Genomic DNA, 24,452 nt, shown 5'->3' with positions numbered 1-24,452 from the left:
GAATTTATATATATGTATGAAATAATAACTCAGTCGACTTAAAAAATAAAGACAAACTAGTGCAGAGTTTTTCATTTGAGTCTTATACATGGTACGTGGAAAATGCAGAGAATAAGGAAGAAAGAAGTTATATGTACTTCTAAATAGGTTATTTTATTTTCTATGTTAGCTTATCAAAATTTTTGATTCATCTCCTTCTCTATATTTTACCTTCATCCCAATTGCTTAGCCTTATTTTTTATCCTGTTATAATAATTGTTCTTAGAAATTATCACAAATTATTTTAAGAATCAGAGAAGATATGAACAAATAATTCAAACAGGAAATACTTCAATATTCTCCAAAATGAACTCAGGAGAAGGCTCTGTTTACATGTTTTTACAGGATAGAAATGATTTTTTTGGTGTGAGTTTTTACTATATTTTATTGAAAAATAAACTTCAAATATTTCCAAGTAGCCCTATGCATGTTATCAAGTAATTAGATAAAACAAAAGCCTACCTGTGAGAGGTGAGGGTGATCCAACTGGTGTTGACGGATTTGATGGAAAACTACTGCTGGTATGGTCAGGAGAATAAATCTAACCAGAAAACAAAAGATATGCACATATCAGTGTGACAAAAGCAAAAATATAAATCCATTTGCATGGAGTTATTTCTATAATCCAAGCTGCCACCCTTAAGGCTCAGAGTGAAAAACTGTTTAATCAATTTTAGAACTATTCCATTGCATAAAGGCTATAGAAGCCCCAGTTTTAAAACTCGGATTAAAAAGTATCATATATATTCTAATATGAGAGGAATAAATAGATCATACCTATTTCTTTATTATCCTAGTTGAAAGTAATTTAAATTTCTAATTGCTAGAACAAAAGAGAGAAGTGATAAAAAAAAGAGAAGTGACTATAAAGTCAAGTCTGATAAACAATCTTTCTAGAATATACCATCTAAATAAATTTTATTCATTAAAAATAATCTTAGGAAACTGTTACCTTTTGAAGAGAATAGTCCTAAAAATAGTTTTAAAAGTCAAAGAAAGTGATTTTTAAAAATAGTTACCCCTTATTTCTTTTAGAAAGTTGTTTGAGTAACTACATTTTTGCCAAATTTAGCTCCTAATGTTGTGTGAGTGTTGTAAAAAAATCAAACTTGTTTTCAAAGGATATTTCGTCACCCTTGGAGAAAGTGAAAAAACCCTGAAAGTTCTTAAAAAAATGTCCCCCAAATAATCTGTGGACTTTACCTCCTAAGAGGTAACATATCTGGATGCATAAATTTTGATATTTTGGCTAAAGGTTTTGTTGCAACACTTTATATTTATTTCATATTGCTAAAAAAAATAGTGACAGAAATTCATTCAAGTTTACATAATTAACCATTAAACATTTAAAAAGTCTCCTTAATCCACGCACCAACGGTTCCTAGGAACTCCTCTCTAGGACAATCCCATTCCTATAACAGGCTTCATAAATCATCTTCACATCTCACCACTCAGGGCAGACAAATCAACTTATTTGGAGAAACTGTGGTCAAATATTTTAAATAGGAAAACTACTTGTGGGTGCAAAGTGTCATCCAATAGAAATAATCTTGCTCGGAGTAAGTTTAGAGCTCTAATAAATTTAAAGAGGCCCAAATTATGGCATATATGGGGTCTCAGCACTGGTTTTACAGACAGTATAATACGTTGAAAAAGTCAGATACTAGGACAGGCTCATGTAAAACAAAATTCCACAGGTCATAATCATCAAACATTAACAGCTTTCATTTTTTTTTAAAAAAGAAGATAGCACCAATTAAATTGTAAGCATTGACTACAAATGAGTATATCTATACCAATTTGTATGATGTTACTAAATTGTAACTGGAAATCCCTTTACACACCAACTCTTTCCAAAGAGCCAGATCTAAAAGTTGTATATTCAGGTTGGAAAGTCATTTCATTTTATTAAAAAGCTTTTTTTACGCCACGCCAGGCAGCTTGCGGGATCATACTTCTCCGACCAGGGACTGAACCCAGGCCCCCAGCAGTGGAAGTGCTGAGTCCCAACCACTGGACCGCCAGGGAATTCCCAGGTTGGAGAGTCATTTTAGAAAAGCACAGTTATCAAGAAGACTTCAAAAAACTTTATGGGAAGACTTAGTAATAGGGAAGTAGTATGCTATAAGATCAATGTTGTTGGTCTTAAAGTTGTCAAAGTTGTTACCTTTTAAAAGTTGTTACTTTTCACACCTGTGAAAATTAGCTAAAGGTCACATTTTGGTTCCTAATGGCTTGCATACATACAGTGATTTATTTCAACCATAAGTAAGTTAGATAACGTCACCGAACTTCAACAAAAACATATCTCAACGTACCCTTTTATTTTTGTAAATCACTATTTATTTCTCATGTTTATGATTCAAATAATTATAACTTTTATGAACAACTGATGCTAACATATGAAATATGTCTTGACTATAATACTGGTAAGGGAGGGAAGGGTTGATAACACTGATGGTGGGTGGCTGAGGAGTGAAAGAAGTTCCATTGCCATGCAAAACTTTGATTATCTAGACTAACTAGACTAACTTGCTGACTTTCAATTTCCTTGACCATATGAATTAATCTCATGAAAGCACTGGAGAAACAGCATTCCCTGCGTATCATACCTCCCGCTTTGTTTTCTTCATACTGCTTACATTAATCCCTAATTGCCTAAATTTGTTTACTTGTTTATCATATGTCTCTTTCACCCTTTTCCCTAATGAAATGCATGTTCCAGAAGAGCAAGGACTTGGTCTTATTCAGACCAATGTGAATTACACAGCATCTGCAGTAGCTTCCGATTCTACAACAGTGCTGGTAAATAAATACTTGTTGAAAGAATGAAGGATATCTTCCTTGAAAGAAGTTAGCATTTGAGTATCCCTTTTAAATCCCTGGATGTATAATTTTTACCCAGGCTCCTTCTCTCTTTTACTCTCTTATACAGTTCACTTAATGTAGGTTTTCCGAGAGCTCCAGTCTCAGTTTTCTTTTCTATTTACCTGTGTTTCCTCTCTTTGTAATACCATTCTTTATAAAGTATCAACTATGACATCCATGTGAATGACTCCTAAGTTGACACCTCTATCCTCCTATTGGTTGCTGGACCTCTCCATCTGAGAATACCTTTCTTTCATCTCAAGCTCAGTATGTCCAAACCCAAACTTTGCATCACTGCCTCAAGCTTCCCACCCTTCCCATCTCTACTGTTCTGTTTGCTCTATCTCAGTTAGCACCAGTATTCTCCTGGTCACCAAAACCACTCTCACTCTCCCCTCCTTTCTCCTGCTCCTCCACTCTTCCCACCATAGACACCAAAGCTCACAATTCTCTATAATGTTTCTGGGATGGGCATACATCATTCTCACTGCCATTACACTACCTTAAACTTTTACTAGAACTTATGGCTGGACTATTTAAGTCTTTATATTTTTAGTTACTCCCCACTCCTTTCATCCCATACATAATTGACTGAGCTATTGTCCTCAACCAGTTTTGAACAAATGCCATATAGCACTTCCTGTTGTCTACTAAATAAAACAGAATGACATTTGACGTATTCTAGTATCTGGTTACAAAAATATCTTTCTACCTTATAACCTACATAAAGCATTATATCAAACAAAATATTTTTTTCATTTTCTGAACACAGTTTGCCCTTGCAAAAGGCTTGTTTCTTAACTTCTCCCTGATGGAATTCTGTAACACATCAAAGCCCAACTCAAATGTAACCTCCCCACTTACACTCATTTTCACTTCCCTTATATTCTTAGTGTAACCTGTTACTTCTCTTTGGTATTTTACTTCACACTATGCTCTATGTTACCATTTTTCTATCTTCTCTCCTTGATGTAAGCTCTTTGAAAGCAGGGGCCTTATACTGTTCAACACTGAATTCATCATTGTCACTGTTTTGCACAAGTAGGTGAATATTAAAAAAAAAAAAACTTGAGCGATTAAATTGCACTTGAAATTCGCTACAATACTTTTTGATAAAAAAGCAGAATTCAGTAAATAGCAGTTTATCTCAGCATTTATACAGTGGGGTTCAGTAACAGTAATACCAAGGGGAGAAAAAGATACTATTATAAATATGAATTCATTTACAAATCAATTTTACGGTATAAGCTTTGAGAACAACAATATGGTAAGGTTCCAATATTTCTGAGAATTAGTGTTGATGTACTAAGCTGTCCATACCACAACATTAGGCAGGTATGGGCTTTTGAGGATATAAGCAGGCTATCAACCCTTATTTTCCCTGATAACTCTGCCATTACAGCTAAATAATCCCTAAGCACGTGAAGGAGGACTGGTGACAACTTCTTTATCTCAAAGAGGAAGTTTATACTTTAGAGTCATTTTGCTATGACTACCTTGCAATGACTAAGCAAAATGATGTTATATATAAAGTGGGTGTGGGCTCCTAAAAATCACTGTGAAAACAGGAGAAGCAGTACCAAAAGCATATCAACATATAATTTCTGGTGTTTTTATCAAAAGCACCTTCTCCATTTGTATAATAAAAGGTATTTTCTCCACTCACTTATCACATTCCCTGGTTCTATTTTGCCCTAAATTAAAGTGATGACAGACAGAATTGTTACTAATACCTTTCCTGAACTGACAGATAGCCTGGCAAATCACAGGACTTTTTCTTGTCCCTTTTACTTTCATAAAAAGAACATGTATGTGGGAAGGGAGCAACAACATTAAAAGAGCAGAATAATACAGCCTTTTAGATCACAGATCATGTCATTAAACTTCACTTCTGCATATTTATTCTATTACCAAATGACATACAAACTATACTTATTCTATAGAAACTGTTGTGCTACTTTAAGAAATTCTAAACATAAGGCTTTATTTGACAAAGAGCATTCTAAATCAGGAATACATTACTTTTTGTACTTTCTGACCTTAAAGAACTCCTAACATAGATGTTTCAAAGAAAAAAAAGAGAAGGAAAAAAAATCAGTTACTTAAAAAATGGGGATGGGAGTGATTTAGAATCTAGAGCCTAAACACAAAGTAAGAACTCATTCTACATGCAGTCCATGGTCCTCATACTGTTAAGTGACCAGTGATGAATAACTCCCAATACCTTCTGCCAGGCTTAAACGGTAATATGCCTCATTTTACTGCAACAAATGAGGCTCCTCCTCCTATCAGTCATGGTCTATTCCAATCAGCAGGGTGCCAATAAGCCAGAAGCTAATGAAAAGGGCTTCAGACAAAAAAGAAACAATGGAGTGCTCCCAAGCCCAACCTTGGAACTGCAGCCCAATTTTTTAAACACTACAGTGCACATTTCAGTTAATCTTTATTATGCTAATGTTATTGAGTCTAAGGAACAAAGAAACTTATTTCATGAATTACTTTTAAACATCAACTTCCCTGAATTTTCTTTTCTTTTGTTAGAGACTACTGACCATTTAACTATCTAGATTAAAACATACACACACATACACATACACAATACACACACATACACATACTCTCTCCCTTTCCTTTGCTCTGAGGTAGAAATCAAAACATAAATTATCACAAAGAAGTTTGATATAATCAACAAAGTTCAACAGTCTTCTTGTTTGATCTCCTCTAAATTAAAGACCAAGTGTTTTGATATGGTATTAGGCACTGAAATAAACCAGATGTTTCTTCTCTATAGAACTCTCCACGGGCACAATCTTAAAGGGTTATTGTCTGGCAGACGTTCAGGGAAACACAGAAATGGCACGAATATCCAGATTCTCCTTTCCCTCTATCCACCCCAGTTTATTATCTAAACTAATGCATAATCCATAGGGCTTTGGGAACTTTGTGTAAATACTTTCATGTACAATTCTCTTTCTAGCTATCCTGAGATTAAGACCACAATTATCCAGGCTTAAACCTAAAATAAAGGAACCTTTGCGAATGTATTATCTGGCCTACATGTTTAATCACCCAGTATTCTGTGTGCTTTTTAATACATAAACTGAAGAACAAAGGTTGTAACCTCTGTTTCACACATGAAAGACCATCTAAGACATATATCAGACTTTGGGGAGCTATTAGAAATAACTTCTAATGACAATAGCATGGCATTTCTCCATCTAAACCTAGATGCTGTATTTAAAATGCTACATTCTATAGAACTTAAAATTTCAAATACGCACGGTCACCATTTCCAAAGATCTGTAATACCTAACATCAAATTCTGAGACGCATGTCAGACTCTCAAATGTAATCCTCATAAAATTCCTTCTCCTCATCTCTTCTAATCCTTCCTATCCCCAATGTAATTTTTTGTCTGTTTTTCAGGACATTCTAAGAGCACTAAAGTGAATGTGAGTTTGTAATGGAAGTTAGAGAAAGAATGTGTTTGGGGGAGGTGTCTGGTGCAGAGTGGGGCAGGAGATGGATTGAAGGAAGGGATCTGAAGTGTGCAGACTATGGCATGCAGTGATGGAGCAGATGGAATGCATCACCATCAGCTATGACAGAAATGATTTATGGAATGACCTGGCTGCTCCTGCCTAGTAACAACACAGGATGACAGAGCTGAGTTTCCATGACAACCAAAGCCCACCCACTAACTAGATTAAACATTCTCCCCTGGCTTCCACTCACACTGAATTTAGATTTTCTTTTCCAAATGCCAATTGGTTTAGCTAGTATGTTGGTCGTAATATGGCAGAATAGTCAAGGACTTGAAGGGTAACTGAAAAGGAGCTTGGAGGACCACTGACAACATCACAAATTCCTGCCTGCCTATCTGCCAAGGATCCTTTATGGAAGTCTTCCTTGAATAAAATAAACAAAAACTTTTGAGAAAAAAGCCCCTGAAATGCAGGTTATACTTTGCTTAGTATCAAAAGTTCAAATGTTATTTGTCTTTCTACCTGTGAAATATCTGCTACTGGATTCTTACAGAATCAGCAGAAGGAACTGGGAAGTCAATCAAATACCTGGGAGGCACTCATTTAATATTATAGAATAACTTTCTTCCAAAGTAGGTAGTTTACATCATGTGGAGTGAGTCCAGAAAAAGTGAGACCACTCCCTTTAATCCTCATCAACACCTTGTAAAATAACAGTCACTGTACCACTGTCTTTCTGGAAGTGAAGCTAGTTAGATCAGATCTAATCTAATATCTAGGCTTTACCTTTCCTAGCCTGGTGATCCCTAGGGCAAGTTACTTAATCTTTCTGAGCCAAAGTTACTTGACCTTTTAAACCTTAGTTCCTCATCTGTAACGTGGGAATAATAACGCCAACCTCACAGGGCTTTCTTGAGGATTAAATGAAACGACGCATGTAAATGCTTAGTATAGTGCCTAGCACCTAGTAAGCATACAGATTACAGATGATATTTTTGTGGGTTTTGTTATCATCATCATCATTTTTGTCATATGATGCAAGACTGAATTCAACAAACATTTACTGAGCTCTATTTTGTGTGAGCCACCACTATGTGGTAGATGAATTTGACTTGGATTCATTTCTCAAGAAACGTGTACTGCTCTAGAGTAACATTTATTTACAGAAACCATTCACAAAGAGGTTTATCTCTTTAAATTTCAACAGCTGCTTCCTACTACTCACACATTAAGTGGTCTGCCTTTCCCATGAACAGCAGCAAATGTGTTTGACAGAGCTAACTGCACTTCATAGTAAGAAATAAGTAAGACAACTCTGTAAAAATTCTGAGAGGCATATCACTCAGGAGGAAAAAAGGAAGGAAGAAAAAGCCTAAGGAGAAACTTTAGAAAATACAAAGCAGAAGTGCCTCTTAAATAATTAGATTTGGAATCTTTACGGACTACCGGTAAATGTTCTCCCAAAAGAGTGGATTTCGTTTCAATGTTTTAAGGATCATATATATTAAAACCGATCACTGCCTTTATTAAAGCAATTCATTGCTTTGTCATTAACATTCTGGTGTGATGTAAACTACTTGCTGAGGAAAATACTATGGGATTCCTTCAAATTAGTTTTACTCATTTTAGCGTGGGTTCTTCAATGAATCTGTTTTTTCCTTTTTGGAAAGGCTCTCATCTCCTATGTCTTCAATGAATCAGCAGCAGATGCTTATTCTTTCCTTTAGAAAAAATATACAAAATACCTTCCATGTTAGAAAAAAATCCTTATAAAAGCACTTCCTTCTCTGGATCAGAAGAATAACTGAGTTATGTTTCTTGGTTCCACTTGACTTATTTTAATGGGCAACTCACAAAGTATATGTTTAAAACTAATAAACAGATTTAACTATTAACCTCAGTAATCTGTGCTTTAGATTTCAAAATGCCCAAATTTCTTTTTCTTTTCCCTACATCTGTTGCATTAAGACAAAAACAGATATTTAAACTGAAAGTAGAAGGACAGTTCTTGTGGGAATAGGGTGGGAAAGTGTTCTTGTGAATTATTTTAAGGGCAGTACAAATCAATACAAACCGAAAATAGCTCTAAATGAGTAATGAAGTGGTTCTGTTATAACTACACCCTTTAACTATGACGCATACTGCCAACAAAATCTAACCACTGCATTCAGCAAAATATGTAAATTCAATACTTACAGATGCCAAAGCTTTTCCAAGTGCATCACCTGTCTGTGAGCTCCCAGCAGCATTTCCTCTGGTTCCTGAGTATTTCAAAGAGGAAAACAAATTAAGAAGTTTAGCAGGCAAGGAGGCATGCTTTTTCAGCACTCTGCCCTTATTTCAATGGTGTTCTCCACTGTTGTTGCACATCTGTCGCAATAAACCTGCAAATACGCTGCATGTGTTGTATTTAGTAAGCTAAAGTAAAGGTGGGTTCCTTACCAGTTTGTACATTAATGAAAATCAGAAAGTTTCTTTTCCTCCTTTCTTTCATTTTTAAACTCAATACTAAAAAATACGTTGAGTCAAAAGGTACAAATTTCCAGTTATAAGTAAGTACTGGGGATGTACATGATAAATATAACTAACACTGCTGTATGTCATTTAGGAAAGTTAAGAGAGTAATCAAGGGTTATCACAAAGAAAAAAAAATGTTCTATTGCTTTAATTTTGTGTCTATATAAGATAATGAATGCTCACTAAACATTGTGATAATCATTTCATGATGTATTTAAGTCAAATCATTACACTGTACACCTTAAACTTATACAGCACTATATGTCAATGGTGTATCTCGATAAAGCTGGAAGAAAAAATATGAAAAGAACAAAAATATATATATACGTATTGAAAAATACGAGATTCACTACAAATCGCCAAATTCAGTTTTAGGGAGTTTTGCCAACCTAAAATAGCTCACCTAGGATGCTATCTGATCCATTGATGGGAGGGGTGTGTGAGGCAGCAACATAAGGTGAACTGCTGGTACTGGCACGGTGGAAGCTGGACATTGGTGGAAGACTTGTGTTTATGTCTGTTGGTGAAACTGAGTGTGGAGGATAACTCTAAAGAAAGGGGGAAAGAGACATGATTTATTAAATATATTTTCTGAATAATATGCACATATAACTGGGCAACTACTATAACAGGTTAAAAAGAACATCATAAATTAGCAGCTGAAGAGCACTACTCTTGTCATTTACTTTTTCAAAAGGCATGAAGTAAGCCTAGAAGTATTTCAAAATTCAGAAGTTTTGGCAGAATCAAATCTTACACTTGTAATCCAAAAGAAACACAAGTGAGGACAAAGTGTTGCTGCACCCTAGTCATGTGTTACAGCCTACCAAGCGGTCATGTGAATGAAGGCTGCCATAACTACTGGATTGAGACATGTGGGAAGTGGAGGTCCCCAGAATTCCACCAAAACCAGGCTGGCTCATCCCATTTGATGAACTCCAAAGGTCAGAAGAATTGTGGGTCCCATCTAAGACAAAAAGAGAAATATAAAATTTTCCTTAGCCAATATTTTTTCTTTTATTTTGATGATGCTATAAAAATTCAAAGGGTACCCTCCAGATATGTTTTTCTTCCCCTTTCCAACCTAGTCTTACATCTAGTTTTCTTCCCTCCAAACTGTATAGTTACTATGTTAAATGAAGGAAAAAAGCTTTATAGTTAGAGGGAGAAAAAATAATTGAAACTGTAGTAGGCAGGTCATTATAAAAATCTTCACAAGACCTAAATTCATATCAGGGAGGACAATAAAAATTCCAAATCTGGAGATAGGTTGGATTTAACTTTTGGTTAAATGGTATACCCATATACAAAAAGTTCTTAATCTATAAGCAATGTATATTATACCAAACATTCTCAAACTAGAATAAAGAAGTTTCTCTTACAGAGAAACCAAGTAATGAATAATGACTATATTATAGTCAGCCTTCAAAAGAAATGTGTTAGCAATGACTTCACTCACCAATGTAAAGTCAAGGAACCATTTATGTAGTAATTTATTGCTCCCATAGTCCAAAACCACAGAAGACCAAATAAAAATGATTTGCTAACAAGAATGAAAGGAAGTGCAACACTTTTTCTCTCTTAAAGTCTTATTCTGTTCTATGATATTCACTTTTTATTTGCACTGATAATTCTAGGGGTGATATGAATCTGTAATTTAAACAAGAAACTAAAATTGTTAATAGCTTTTATACATTTAAATCCTAAAATGAGAAAGAGCAGCTTTACTCACTTTTCTCAGCTGAAGTCCTTTATAAATTCAATCAATATTAGATGGGCACTCCGATGCTTCGCTGAGTAATCCAACTACATTGCAGTCAGCAATAATTAGCAATAGGAAACTTTAAAACTAAATTTTAATTTGCTTCAGCCAAACATATCTAGATAAAAAATGTCTGAACTTCTATACAGATATTCTCTTTCCTCACAACTTTAAAATATTAGCTAATATACAAGAGATAACTGTTGTAGTACTTGACAACTATTTGGCAGTACTTACCTTGCATAAAGAAAGTGCTAGCAAACATACTGGTTGGTGGCTTGGGAGATGGATAACTAGGAGATTCACGGTTGAAGTCATCTGAATTTGGGGATGGTGCATATACCTTAAAATTAAACAGGAAATTTAATTAAAATGTAAATGACTGTCATACCACTTATGTAAAATGTGTTACATTTCCTGAAGGGCCTAAAAAGGCCTATCCAATATTGAAAAAGGCCTACCACAAATCCAAATAAACGGTCTAAATCCTCATAAATAACGTCTAACTTGGATATTATCTACCTGTTTGTTTTTAGCTGATTACTAGAGAAAAAACTATTCTAAATATCCCTGTAATGCATCTTTGTGTGACAATTACATCAGGTGGTTGAATAAAGTCACAAATGTTGACTTTGCTTACAAAACACAAATCCATATAGGTTCATGATTCAAAATGTGATAGTGGAAACTAATGTCTTTTGAATACAGCATGAAATAAAATTTGTTTTATTTTATGGATTTGTTGATAAAATCTATTCTTTTCACTGTTACAAGATTTATCAAAATCAAAATGAGTTAGACTAAATGTTACTATTCTTTATTACTATTAAAAGTTAACTGTGAAAGGCACAACACAATTGTTCAGAAACTTCCTTAACTTAGTAGGGTTGGCAAAATTAAAACCAAGTTCTGCTCAGGGGTTTTAATTCTTTAATTTCAAGTAATTTTTCAAGTCTGGCACAGCTTTCAGGAAAGGCTCATTTAATCTGTCAGAGCAGTATTAATTTCCTTTGGTAAACCTTTGCTTCAGATAAACAAAGTATGAACATTTTGAATTGGCAAATGGCCAACTCTGTCATTCCTCTGGAAAACTAAATGGGCATCCAAATAACTGTAATAATCAAAACATGATCAAACCATTCCATGATGACTACTGAAACCAAGAAGGAAGACAGGTAAGTAACACTTAAGGTGATACATGGTCTGTTAAAGTAAAAGTAAACCAGGAGTCAGGAAGAATGGAAAGGTGTCCTACTGTGAACAGTGTATGAAATGTATTTCTTTTGTTTAGTCTGATAAGGGTACATCTATTAAATTTTAATCCAAAATAAAAATTCAAAGTGTTCACTTAACATGGAAAAAAGTAACTAGCTCAATAAAATTATGGGAGGATGCGTTAAAAAAAAGCATCCACATTATTTTTTGCATAAGCACAGAAGATTTCTGGAATTACACATAAGAAACTTAATGGTTACACCTCTGGACTTATAACTGGGGAGGAAAACGTTTGCTTTATGCCTTTCTACACAGCTTGATATTTTTATCAAGCATACATTCCTATGCACTAATAAAAAAGTGGAGGAAGCACACACAGATTAAAATGGGAGCCAATTTTTTATTTACATAAACTGTCATTTATTCTTTCTCTGAGACATTAACTAACTGTAAAAATTCCTGGCAAATTACTTAACCTTCTGAGACTCAATTTCCTCATTTGTAAGATGGTGCTAACATTACCTGCGTGGGGGGGCAGGGGTTGATGGGAAGATTCGATGAGATAATACATACAAAATGTTTAGGGAATTCCCTGGCGGTCCAATGGTTAGGACTCTGCACTCTTAATGCTGAAGGAACAGGTTTGATCCCTGGTTGGGGAACTAAGATCCCACAAGCCGTGCGGCCAAAACAAAACAAAACCTCCCCCCAAAACAAAAAAACAAACAAAACCCACAAAAACAACCTGGATTCCTCAAGATGGCTAAGGCGCACAGAAGGCTCGAAAATGTTTAGCATGGTAACCAGTCACTACGTATTAGCCAATAATATCATCTTTCTAATTCTTATTAAGAGCAGTTACACTGCTACATATTGTGCCTGTTTAGTACTCAAACTGCTATTTCTTATAGTTTTTGTCTGACATCATCCTACTTATATACAGTTCACCCTAGATAAAAGGTTAAAAAGTCAATTTTTAGTCTTCTTGCTAGCCATGCTACTACAAGCACAGGTGTGTCTTTTTAATGGACTGGCATTCAGGTTAGTTTCCTACTTCTTACATCCCAAAGCGGAAAACACACACTTGTGGTACCTGAGAAGTTTGGGACAAGATATATTCCTAAGAAGTACCCAGAAGGATCCTAGATAGGGGATTATGCATTATACATATTAAACATATTTTTCTAGTTTGGTGCTATGACATAAAGACAGAGTTAGAATGAAAGAATTGGATATACACAAATGTGTTTGCAATGTATTAGATAGGCTGATAGGCAGGAAAAGTTTTACGGAAAGGAATTTTGTACTTTTTTCTTTTAATCAAGTTTCAGCATCAAAATTTAGCTTTAGCTAGATGTCCTCTGTCCCCTTTATAATATACAGATTTTCCCCAAACTATGCTGAAACCACAAACAACAAAAAAGAGATGTAGAAAGAGAATACAAATGAGAATAAAATTTAGAAGACAGCATTAGAACATGTTTTTGTCACAAATGCTTATTTACTATGTATACCATCACTGATCTGAAAGTACACAATATAAAGTTCTCTAATTCTATCTAGGTTTTAGATTGAAACAGTATGTAAACCTCCCAATGATACTTATGAAAAACTCCAGCTTTGATGTGTCATTTCACACAAAAAATCTACATAATTTGTCAGTTAAAATTTATATATAATCTCCCAATATATATTTCTTTATCCTTATTTCTATTCAATTCACTATATTCCATACAAGATAAACTTACACTTAAAAAATTTTTAAATGTATGCAATTACAAAAGCAAAGAACTTCTGCTGATTTACAAAAGAACCTTTGCTGACTTTATTGATTTACAAATTGCTGTAAATAAAGGAGAATATGCTGATCAGATAATGGTTAATTGATGACTATCATGGAAAGCAAGAAAACCAAGATAAAACACAGGAAGAAGAGGCTTGCCTGCTTGCCTACTCGTATGTAAAAATTTTGAAGCTGTATTGAGAACACAGGGCTCATTTTAGGGCAAAGTTGTTTTTAATGTTCGTCTCTATAAATAGACTGAAAAAGATAAATGGACTTTTAAAGAATAGATCTTATAAATGAAAATGGTAAAAACTCTAAATTACTATAAGTTTATCATTTATTTACTAACATAAGTTCAAAGTTTTTATCATGATAAAAATGTTTTGAAAACCATGGTTCTCAAAGAGGCCCATCTAACAGCATTTCTAACACACGACAAAAAACTTTACTTTTGGTATCTTAACCATAGCTTGCAAAAACATAGATGCAATGTTATGAAGCAGCAGTTGTGCCAGTTGTGATTTTTCAGATCAAAGAGTTCTTGCGGCAAAGCACAACTGATGTGGTCTCAAAGACTTTATTAACTCCAGATGTAGGAAAATAGTCAGCCAATTCCACAAAAAGAGCAAGTCTCTTTTAGTTACAATCAGTACTGGCCACAAATTAAAACCAGACTGCTTATGTCATCTGATCACCTGCACATAGATGCCAGTTTTTTCCTAGTTAATGATCTAATCACACATTTAAATCTTAAATATGATTTTGTATCACAACAAACAAAATTAAGAGAAAGGAATATGTGTGCTTAAGGTGATTAAAATCTACCAGGAGTCACACTATTTTAAAAAGAAACAGAAAAAGTACAATTAAGTAATTTAAGATGTTCTATTGAAATGTGGTAATTAGAAATTTTCTTTAGAATTCTAGCCTCCATTTCAGAATGTCAGGTTCGAAGTAGGTATCATGTGGGAATGTCCTTCTTTCTCAAGTACTTAATTTTTCTCCTCCAGGAATGGAAAAGAGAGAAATTTTGAGTGTTGGGTGAACAGAACCATGACATTTACCCCAACTTAAACGAATATAACTGAAAATCTAACAGATACCTCTCTTTCATTGTTAAGTATGTTTGAAAAGAATAAATTCACAGTAATAGCTCTACTGTCCTCATCCCATCAACCCAAACTTACTTTTTAAGAGTGACAGAGTACTTCAGGGATGAATACTTACATTACTCTATACAGTGATTACACAATTATCCTTGGAATGTTTTAGCTCATAAAACCAATTGGAGTCAAGTTAGCAAAAACATTCCTTTTTTCCTGCTTGGGTGATTCAGTTTAGTCATATGGATCACCCCAATTCAGGGCAGTCCACTCTCTGTTTAGCTTTAGAGGCTGGAGGTGTGCACTGTGCTCTTGATTTCAGTGCATCCTTCCTGTAATTAATACTGGAAACATCTCTGCAAGGCAGAAAGGCATGATTTTCTGATAGTTGTTCAGCAAAGATGAAAAAAAAGTAGAAGCTTCTGCTAAAAAGATCTTTTTTTCTTTTTATCTTGTCACATCCAGTGATGAATTAAAAGATGATGCCATTCCCTATGCTTTTAAAAATAGATCCAAAGCCTGTGTGGTACCTGATATCTTTAAATGTTCTAAATGATGAGGAAATGAATTGGGAAATTTCTTTAGTATGTGACAATAGCTCGCTAGATATCTTAATTAAGATACACTTCCACAGAAAATGAGAGGAATGCTTTAGACGGGCACTGTCCAATAGGTTTCTGTAATAATGGAAATGTTCTATATCTGAAAAGCAGTAATGTATCTATGTCTGTACAATACAGTAGATACTCGTTACATGTGACTACTGAACACTTGAGATGTGGACAGTACAAGTGAGAAACTGAATTTTTAATTTCAATTTAATTAATTTAAATAGTCATTTGTGGCTACAGGTTACTATACTGAACAATACAGGATGAAATCACTCTTCCTTACCCACCAGTTTAAAATTAGATAAATTATTTTGAAAGAAATATTCTAGGAGTCTCATAAACTCCAAAGGCTATGAAACGAAAACCAAAACTCTTAAACATTTTGGGAACACCTTTATCTAATTTGGAAAGAAGAAAGACGGAGAAGCTTATAAATTTTTCTGAACATGCTCTAACACAGAAATTATTACCGATACTTCATTATGTTTAAGCTTCTATTAGCGCTTCTGTCAAGATGGTTTGACTAGCAGTTCTCTTTAAGTTCCAATATGTTAAATACCATTAAACACTTTAATGCTAACAATAAACCTCCAATGTGTGAAAAGTTTATGCTAATAGCATAAATCATCTCCAGCATAATCTTTATCAATTTACCAAAATAATAAAGCAAAACAAAACCATTTGGCTAATTTACCCTACCATCATAATTTAAAAATAAAAACGTGATACTATATTCAGGAGCATACACTTAATTTACCTCATTTTATGTAACTATATTTCGTATTAAGCAATAAAAATTTTTCAAGATCTAGCTGAGTATCTAAAACCTGACAACTAACAAACAAACAAAACAGTTCAGCTCACTGGAAAAAAAGAAAACCCCAAACCAACTCAAATTCTAGCTTTAAAATCTGTAATTAAACCTCTGGGCCACTGATTTTAAAAGTAGGCACATTTAAGGGTCAACACTCAAAAACTAAGAAAGAAAAACTAGGTAATTATTATAAGAATTTTTTAGTTACTGCTGGTCAACCTATGCAAGTTTCATACACAATAATATACATAAACAGTTTCCTTCTACCTCTGCATTTTGTGGGACCTGAATTTACTAAAAAGAGGCTGCTTAAAAAAGAGTAAGTAAAATTTCTGCTTTAAATAATTGGACTCACTGAGATAAGAGTGCTAAGTAAAAGTTAAAGAAATTTTAGATTAAGAAATTTAACTAAATTTAAATTTAGTTAAATTTAAATTTAACTAAAAGTTAAAGAAATTTCCTAAAAACTATTCCCTATTGATTTTTCTGATCATTTTGGATCCACTGTTTTCTATGCATACTGACCTTATGCATAAACTTGGATAAAAAGCATATCTTTAACATAAATGTCAAAATCTTAAAGTTTCTGAAATTCAGGGCTTCCCACTTTCCTGGTTCTTTCTTTAATCAAAATTAAAACCAGCACAACCCAAAAGAAAAAGACATTTAAAAATTTAAGTACATGAAATAGCAGTCTAATTTAAGAATCTCCTAATATCCAAGAATATTTAAACAAATGACAGATTTGATAAACATCTCAATGTCTTCAGTATTTTAATATTACATAAATGTAGTAAATTTTGCCGTAAAGTCCAACCTACTACTCAAGTTTTTATGGTAATTCCAAGCCTATGGGCAGGGAGGAATATTTATACAGTTCCAGTACTAAATACTGTAAGAACTGAAACCAAAAGGCATCATAAAGCAAAATGTCTGAAGTAGGACTAACTAAGGGACACACAAGCTATCCATGAAAGATTCTTTTCATCTAATTAGTTAGCCTGATAAAAACACAACTGAAATTTCTGTAAAAGGCATAAATATATGTTCATATTTTCAACACTCATAAATAAAAGGAGCAATATCTTTTCCCAAGAATTTCTGGAGAGAGATTTGGGGTGAAATAATGTAAAATTTCCTTTCTAACAACGATAAGAAAAAAGAATTCTAGCTTTCACTACAAAGCAGCTTAAAATCAATTACTACTGCTGCTGTCTAAAAAGTATAGTTGAGCAATAGTGGTTTTCATCTGTGAGAATTTCTTCTTAGGTAAGTCAAACACATTTTAATTAATCTTAACATCACTGGGCGTATTTTATCAGTTCTTTATTGTAACCAGTATCATTCTTATAATAAGCACAAATTTTTTTCCTGAGAGATAAACCATGGAATTTTTAAGGGACTGGGTTTGAAACTTGTATGCTAGGATAATGTACTGAACAAATCAATGAGTGTCACTTCTTCGCTATCTACATTTAAAAAATATTTAGACCCAACAATACAGCACCTGATCCCTTTCTTCAATATGTTCATGAGCTAGTGGAAAGGGACATAAATTTCCTTCTAAAAGATTAATAAACCTGACCCGTGACAACATATTCTCCTGGCAGAGGCTTAACTTCCTGGTATTTGTGTTCACTTGAATCAAGAAAAAAAGACCTTGGATTCATATCTAGAATATCGTCTCATACATTTTTGATAAAGGGAAAAAAAAAAATCAAAGCAGATTTAAGCTAAACTCCTTGTCATCCAATGTCTTTAGCATTCTAACTTCAGAGAATGCTTAAATGACTTCATGTTTTCCTCATCATACAACTGTTAGATTTAACCCTACTGGGCCCATAGCCAGCCTGGAAATTCGAGTTAATTAATTATATACTTTCCTCTCTCATGTTAATTAGCAGTAAATCCCCAACGGAACAGAAATGTAGCTCTATATACTCTCATATTGGTTTCTGTGCTTTTATTAACTGAAAATGTTTATTTGAAAAATAAATCTTAGAAGTATTTACAACGCAATTTTAGTTACTTGCTGCTCTAATTCTTATGATAATACAAATTATGTGGGGAGGCAGGTGCCAAAACCATGGCTATACCAATTTTCACTACTACGAGTTCTATTAGAAGAGGCCTTCTAATTTCCTGCATCTAAAAACATATCTAGGATAGTTTTAAGTTCTTCATCTTAAATAGAAACTAGTAAAAAGCTGCTTGACTGACCATATCAATTAGCATTCATAAAATTGTAAGTCTGATCATACATGCAAAACATATTTATTTGTAAGAATGGCCTAGTGTTTTTCTCAGTGACATTTTCTTTCCAACGGAGTACTTTGATACAACCAGTAGTAAGGATAAGTGAAATCTGGCCCTCTGCTATGGAGACTAGTTTACTTGTCCTTGGATGATAGAAAAGAGAAAACCTGCTCTTAGGAGACAGACCTGGGTTCAGTTCTGGCCTCAATACTTAACTAGCAGGGTGGGGCTTAAACAAGTTACCTAACTTCCCAGCACCAATTTTTCCTTACTTATAAAAGGAGGCTAGTAACAGCTAAATGACAGAGTGGTTATGAGAATTAAATGAGGTAAACATAAAGTCCCCAGCGTAGTTCCTGACACAGAGTAGCCCTTATGATCATGTTAGTTCCTGTCTCTTCTTTCCCAGATTCCATACAAAGAAGGTGAATATTCCAAATGTGTTTCTAAGCTTGAGTTTTAAAACTTGGATTTCTGTGTTGTCTCTAATGATATTAAAATAATCCCCTGAAATAATGAAAAGAGCATCATGCCTATACTTGCTCCAATTTTTATACCTGGAACACTTTATAGCATCTTCAGTTCAAGGCCTAGAAAATGGAGGCTGATGAGATAGGTGAAGAGAACAGGAATCCTCTCCTCCCAAAACTTTCCTTCCTTTACCTCTTTCTACCTTTCTGCATAAAGGACACAATTGAGTCATATCAATGAGAAAACTGAGTGCAGGCCAAGTTCTTTATAAGTAAGGAATCTCAGAAATCCATTATTCCTTGCTATTTTTCAAAGTTCAAAAAAACAGATAACATTCAAAGTGATTTTAAGTCCCCTATTTACCATAAACACATATTAATATCTTATAGCATGGTACATAATACAGCTACACAAAAGCTACATGTGATATAAAGCATTAACCCCTTCTCTTTTCTGATAGTGGGGAAAACAGGGTTAACATTTTTGCCTTTTCTTTTCTGCACATAGATGCCCTCTTATATTTCCAACAGTACAATACGGCCATATAATCTTAAATAACAAAATATGAAAAGGCTCTTCTCTTATTAATCATTTTTTCCTAGAGTCTGTTCAGTCTATTTATTAAATTACCCCAAGCATCCTTAAATATATGGAAATCAACTTGAAAATTTAAAAATAAAAACCGGAAAAAAAAAGGAAAGCATTTTCTTTAAGGCCAGTATCACTCAGGATTTCTCACTCTTTCATAATACCCGTAAAAGGATCTTAAAAATGAAATCAAAATATTAATATTCAAAATATAAATCTGTCCTATCATCTTAAGATAAATTGATAAAATGGAGTTAAAGAGTGAGCTTAAATTTAACCGGTTCATTATGAGAATTATACAAAAATTCTATAACTCAAGTGAGGAAATACATTTCACTTAGACTCCGGCAACGTTAAAGTGCTAGTTTTTACTATAAAGCATTGATGGGTAGACATTTCCCAATATATACAAAGATGAAGTATTTACCATAGTCTTTGGATAATATAATTACATACTATACGATTTTCTTATTGAAGAGTTAGAACAATAATAATAAACTAGATGTGGTAAAAGTAAAACACATATAAGACTAAGGGCTTATGATACAGAGGACTAAGAAAATATATCATCCTTTACGCATTTTTCAAGAACATAAAAGTCACCTTTGACCTATATCAAGCACAGGCTATCAACTTTCAGGCTACACTTTTCTAACATACCAGCCATGTCATCTACCGTAAGCCTGGAAATACTTAATACGATCAAAGCTGTTCCCCACCCCTCCACCCCTAAATGTAGAACAAAGAGAAATGCTGTAATAGAGTGATCTGTGCTCTTGAAAGAATAAAATCTAAACTCAATCTGAGTTATAGTCCCTCTGCTTCAGGGGTCCTGTATGATTAATTTTACTAAACTTGCACACACACCATTTTCAAACAGACTATTTCACTTAGAATAGGACATAAAAGAAAAAATTTTCACATTTGAAAGACAGTTGCCAAGGAAATTACATAGAGATCAAGTTATTTCACTTATACCACCCATCTAAACCTACCTCTCACATTCTCCAAAGCTCTGTTTATATGGCTAGTGTGAACACATACTTTTTAATGAGTTTAAGGATATTTTGGCTTGATTGTCATCTAGTAAGAAAGCTTACTGAAAAGTTAAGAACCAAATGCTAACGAAGTCCAAAGAGGCCTTACCAAAGCAGTCAGAGAACGAAAAAGTGCTTTCATTAGTTCTCACGTACACTGGTTAAAGTCATATGCTACTTTAAAACATTTTCAAGTGATAAAAAGGGAAGGGACCAACATAACTGACTGTATACCTATTTTAGGAAAATGTGATTAATTTTTTTTATAACTTCAAACATTAACATTAAAAATGCCCCTACTCCTGACCAAAAAAAATTGCTAAAGTCATTTACGTATTTAATAAAACACCTGAGCTAATACATTGTTTTGGAAAAATTGAGGAGGAAAATACTGTATTCCTGACATAAACCCAAGATTGTTATTCAGTAGTATAACATTTTTATGTTTATCAACTATCTTATAAAGATAAGTCCTATTGAATATTCCAGAAGTTCACCTTCTTTTTAGAATACACAAAATCCTCTGACTTAAAGATATTTTTGTAGAAACATACTAAGTAATTAATACTGAGTAATTAATTTAAAAAACAGAGAAGTTTTACTTAGCAACACAGAAAGGTATTATTTTAAAACATCTAACCATGTGCTATAAATCGACCAGAAATACATTCTTTGGAAAATGTATAAATGCACTCTTTGAAAAATAGTGATTTATTTTATGAATCTGTACAGGGTCAAAATTCTAGTTTGATTGGAAACAGATGGTATCTGAGTAAAGTCAGGCTCCGGACCTGAAACTCCAAACAGGAAATACGGCCCTCACTAGCTGACTGCTTCCCTAATCATTCCCAGAGCTTCATACTTGTTATTTTTATGAATATCTAAGATGACTTTCATCTTTCCCTTCTATCTACAAAGCATCAAGTAATCTTCCCTCTTTCTCTCTCTGTTATATATGTATTTTACATGTAGATTATATGTTTACAATATAAGAAAACATTAAAACTAATGTACTTTCAAGCTCATTACTAGTAAAGACACCAGGCATTAAAAAAATATCCCACAAATTCAAGTTTATTTTCTATATTATTTTAAAAATAAAAGCCAAAAACTATTGAGTAACTGTGTCAAAGACAACTTTGCTAACCATACTTACAAAGAAACATACAATCTTAACGTATTATAGAATATGATAAAACAAAACCTCACAGGTTTTAGTAAAAAGTAATTAATCTACCCTCCTTTCCCTTAAACCAGTTAGAAGCTATCTGAACAAAGAAAAAGACTTACCGTTTTTCCATTGTAGTAATACATCAAAGAATTGCTGCCCATTCCAGGGACAGGATAAGCACAATACATGTTGATTTTGAAAATGTTACTGTTTGCAGCTAATGCACTCAGCTTCTCTCCAAGACATACATCCACACAGCCAAACAGAGTTAAGTCTTCAGCACTATGCATCCACACATGATCTACTCAAAAGGAACTTATGCAAAATAGGACTGAACCAACTCACGGAGCAGAGAGGGAGGGTTTGTGCTGTAAGTAACCTCTCTCAATCTCTATCAAGTCCTCACACTGGTGGAGGATACCAATAAGACAAATTCTGGAATTTTAAAAAAATACAAGTCACAAGTGCTAAATAATAAAAAGTGATACAGTGTCTTGGAGATAAATATCCCAAGGAATTATTAATATTGTCATATATATATAGTATATATCTCTCTTACAAAGAAAGACAAACTGACAGATCTGCTAACCTATTTTTAGTTTAAATTAGAGCACTTGTAGCAGGGAAACCTAGCTTGCTACACCTCTAGCAACATTACCATCTGGCATGGCCTACAGTTGCTTCTAACGATGATAAACACATGATCAAGCAATCAGGAATTGGAAACACTGAATCATGTGTAACAAGAAGGACCTAAACAGTTAAGCCTTGTACAAACTCACTTCCTGGAGAAAGCGGACCTGTCATGTAAGTACCTCTAAACTAGCCAGAACAAACCATGATTTTTTATGTTATAAAAACGGTATAGAAAGAAATTTGACAGGAACACACTTCATGAAAAAGCTCATTCCAACAATTCAAAAAATTATCTTGAAAATAAATGATCTGTTTTTAAAACATAATATTTAATATAGGTTTTCAATTATAAAGCTCCTTAAATTCCTCACTCATAACACCAATTAAAAGTTTATAATGGATTGCACTTTCCTAGAATATGTACTAAGCAATTCAATAATTAAAAAGAAAAAACAAACAAGGTTTTGTTTTCCCTTACATAAAAATATGAAAGGCTGGTATGTATAGGCAAAATGTGTACTGTAGCTAATAAACTAAAAAAGATTTCTTGGAAGTGTTTCCTCCAAGTTCATTATACTTCTTAACTAACACTTAATATATTCATATTTTTATGTTAATGTTCAAATTTCTCAAAAAGGAAAACTAATCAGTGTGGGAATAAACATCTCATAGATTTAAAAAATTCATTATACTTAGAAGTCAAAAGGTCTTAGACATTGTTTTGCCAATACTTTGTTTCTCACACACAAACATATTTCATTATCTAAAAAAATTTCAAATTGTCTTTTGGTGTGGATTCTAACCCAGAAAAACAGAATAGCAACTTTTCTTTCCTCTCATTTCCCCCCATGAAAACCTCTTTGTACTATCTCTTCTCCCTGTGCCTTGCAGGTTCTCACAAAACTGTTAATCAGAGGGCAGCTCACAAGCTGCAAAAAAGGGACACATCACTTTTTTAAAGGCACCTTTCATGAAGCAGAACTGCTCTAAGGGAATATTCTAGGAATATTCTATAAGGGACCCCCAAACCCACCATTTTTATGAAAAATATTGATTAAAATATAACAATAAAATCAAATAAGACAATAAGGCCAGCTAAGTTCATAATGTTTTAAAAGCTTATGGTGTTGGAATAACAATAAAACCTCCCCACACTCTCCAGATATAGAAAAGGCTAAGCAGCAGCTGCAAAAGAACATCACTGTACAGCAGACCATTAAAATGCCAGTCTGCAGAGTGGCTTGTAACTTCCTCCCTCCTGAGAGACCACAAAGACCCATTTCAATCCTTAGAGAACTGTGTAAAAAGCGTTGACTTACAATTAACAATGCCATGCCTTAAAACCATTCAAGTAAATTTTAGTCTTTTATAGACATAGTCTCTCTCTGACGGAACAGCTTAAAAAAAAAAAAAAAAAAGGAAAATCAACCAACCAAAATAAAGTTTCCTTTTTTCCTTAATGAATTAAAAAAAAACCAAAAACTTACTTTTAAAATAGAAATTTAGGGGACTGGGGGAAAAGGGCAGCCACAAAGCACTTCAACATTTTCTTCCTACAATCAGTAGGAAGCTCAGCTTCAACCTGAGAAAACTTTTATATATTGATTTAAAAAAATCCACCTACAGTAGTTAGGCTCGTTTCTTTGGGGTTTGCCAGAAAAGAGAGACTACTATGATGTTTGTTAAAACAAACAGCATAATGTAAATCCAACTATGCAATCATGGCTATTAAAGCACAATGAAAATTTGAGTATTTCATTAACAGTTCTTTATTTTAGAGGCAACTATATGGTATTCTGAAAGTAATAAACAAATATCCAAGTTTAAAAAGTTCAGAGTAAAACCAGACAGTATAATACTCTTTTACTGTTCTAAAGCAGTTTATTAAAGAACTGGATAAGACTTGCTATTAAACCTGAAACCTGAACTTTGAAACATAATAGTTTCTAAGCAGAGCTGAGTAATTAATTAAAAGCTTTTGCTTCTACTTTTCATTCCTCCTCTCAGAAACACAGATACAAAATCCATACATGTGCTCAAATGTAAGATGGAGCACCCCCCCCTCCATGTACCCAACACAATCACTTGGTATA

The 24,452-nt window shown here is 33.7% G+C and overlaps 1 protein-coding gene across 8 annotated transcripts in view; it reads right to left on the bottom strand.

Annotated features, from left to right (window-relative positions):
- Window positions 1-24,452, bottom strand: part of TCF12 (transcription factor 12) — a 377,241-nt gene that overhangs the window by 37,356 nt on the left and 315,433 nt on the right. For 5 of the 8 annotated variants that reach the window (XM_024767779.1, XM_024767777.1, XM_024767778.1 and 2 more), the window contains 5 exons: window positions 10,909-11,014; window positions 9,737-9,876; window positions 9,313-9,457; window positions 8,589-8,653; window positions 502-580 (listed from right to left, as the gene is read on the bottom strand). In XM_024767779.1, the coding sequence (XP_024623547.1) occupies window positions 502-580; window positions 8,589-8,653; window positions 9,313-9,457; window positions 9,737-9,876; window positions 10,909-11,014 (535 nt within the window). Of the gene's footprint in view, window positions 1-501; window positions 581-8,588; window positions 8,654-9,312; window positions 9,458-9,736; window positions 9,877-10,908; window positions 11,015-21,842; window positions 22,006-24,452 lie in introns of those variants that run through there. The other 3 variants (XM_024767783.1, XM_024767784.1, XM_024767782.1) reach the window with 2 other exon arrangements.

This window comes from Neophocaena asiaeorientalis, unplaced genomic scaffold (genome assembly GCF_003031525.2).
Source record: "Neophocaena asiaeorientalis asiaeorientalis breed wild unplaced genomic scaffold, Neophocaena_asiaeorientalis_V1.1 scaffold71, whole genome shotgun sequence".
NCBI lineage: Eukaryota > Metazoa > Chordata > Mammalia > Artiodactyla > Phocoenidae > Neophocaena > Neophocaena asiaeorientalis.
This window is presented reverse-complemented; position numbering and strand designations above follow the sequence as displayed.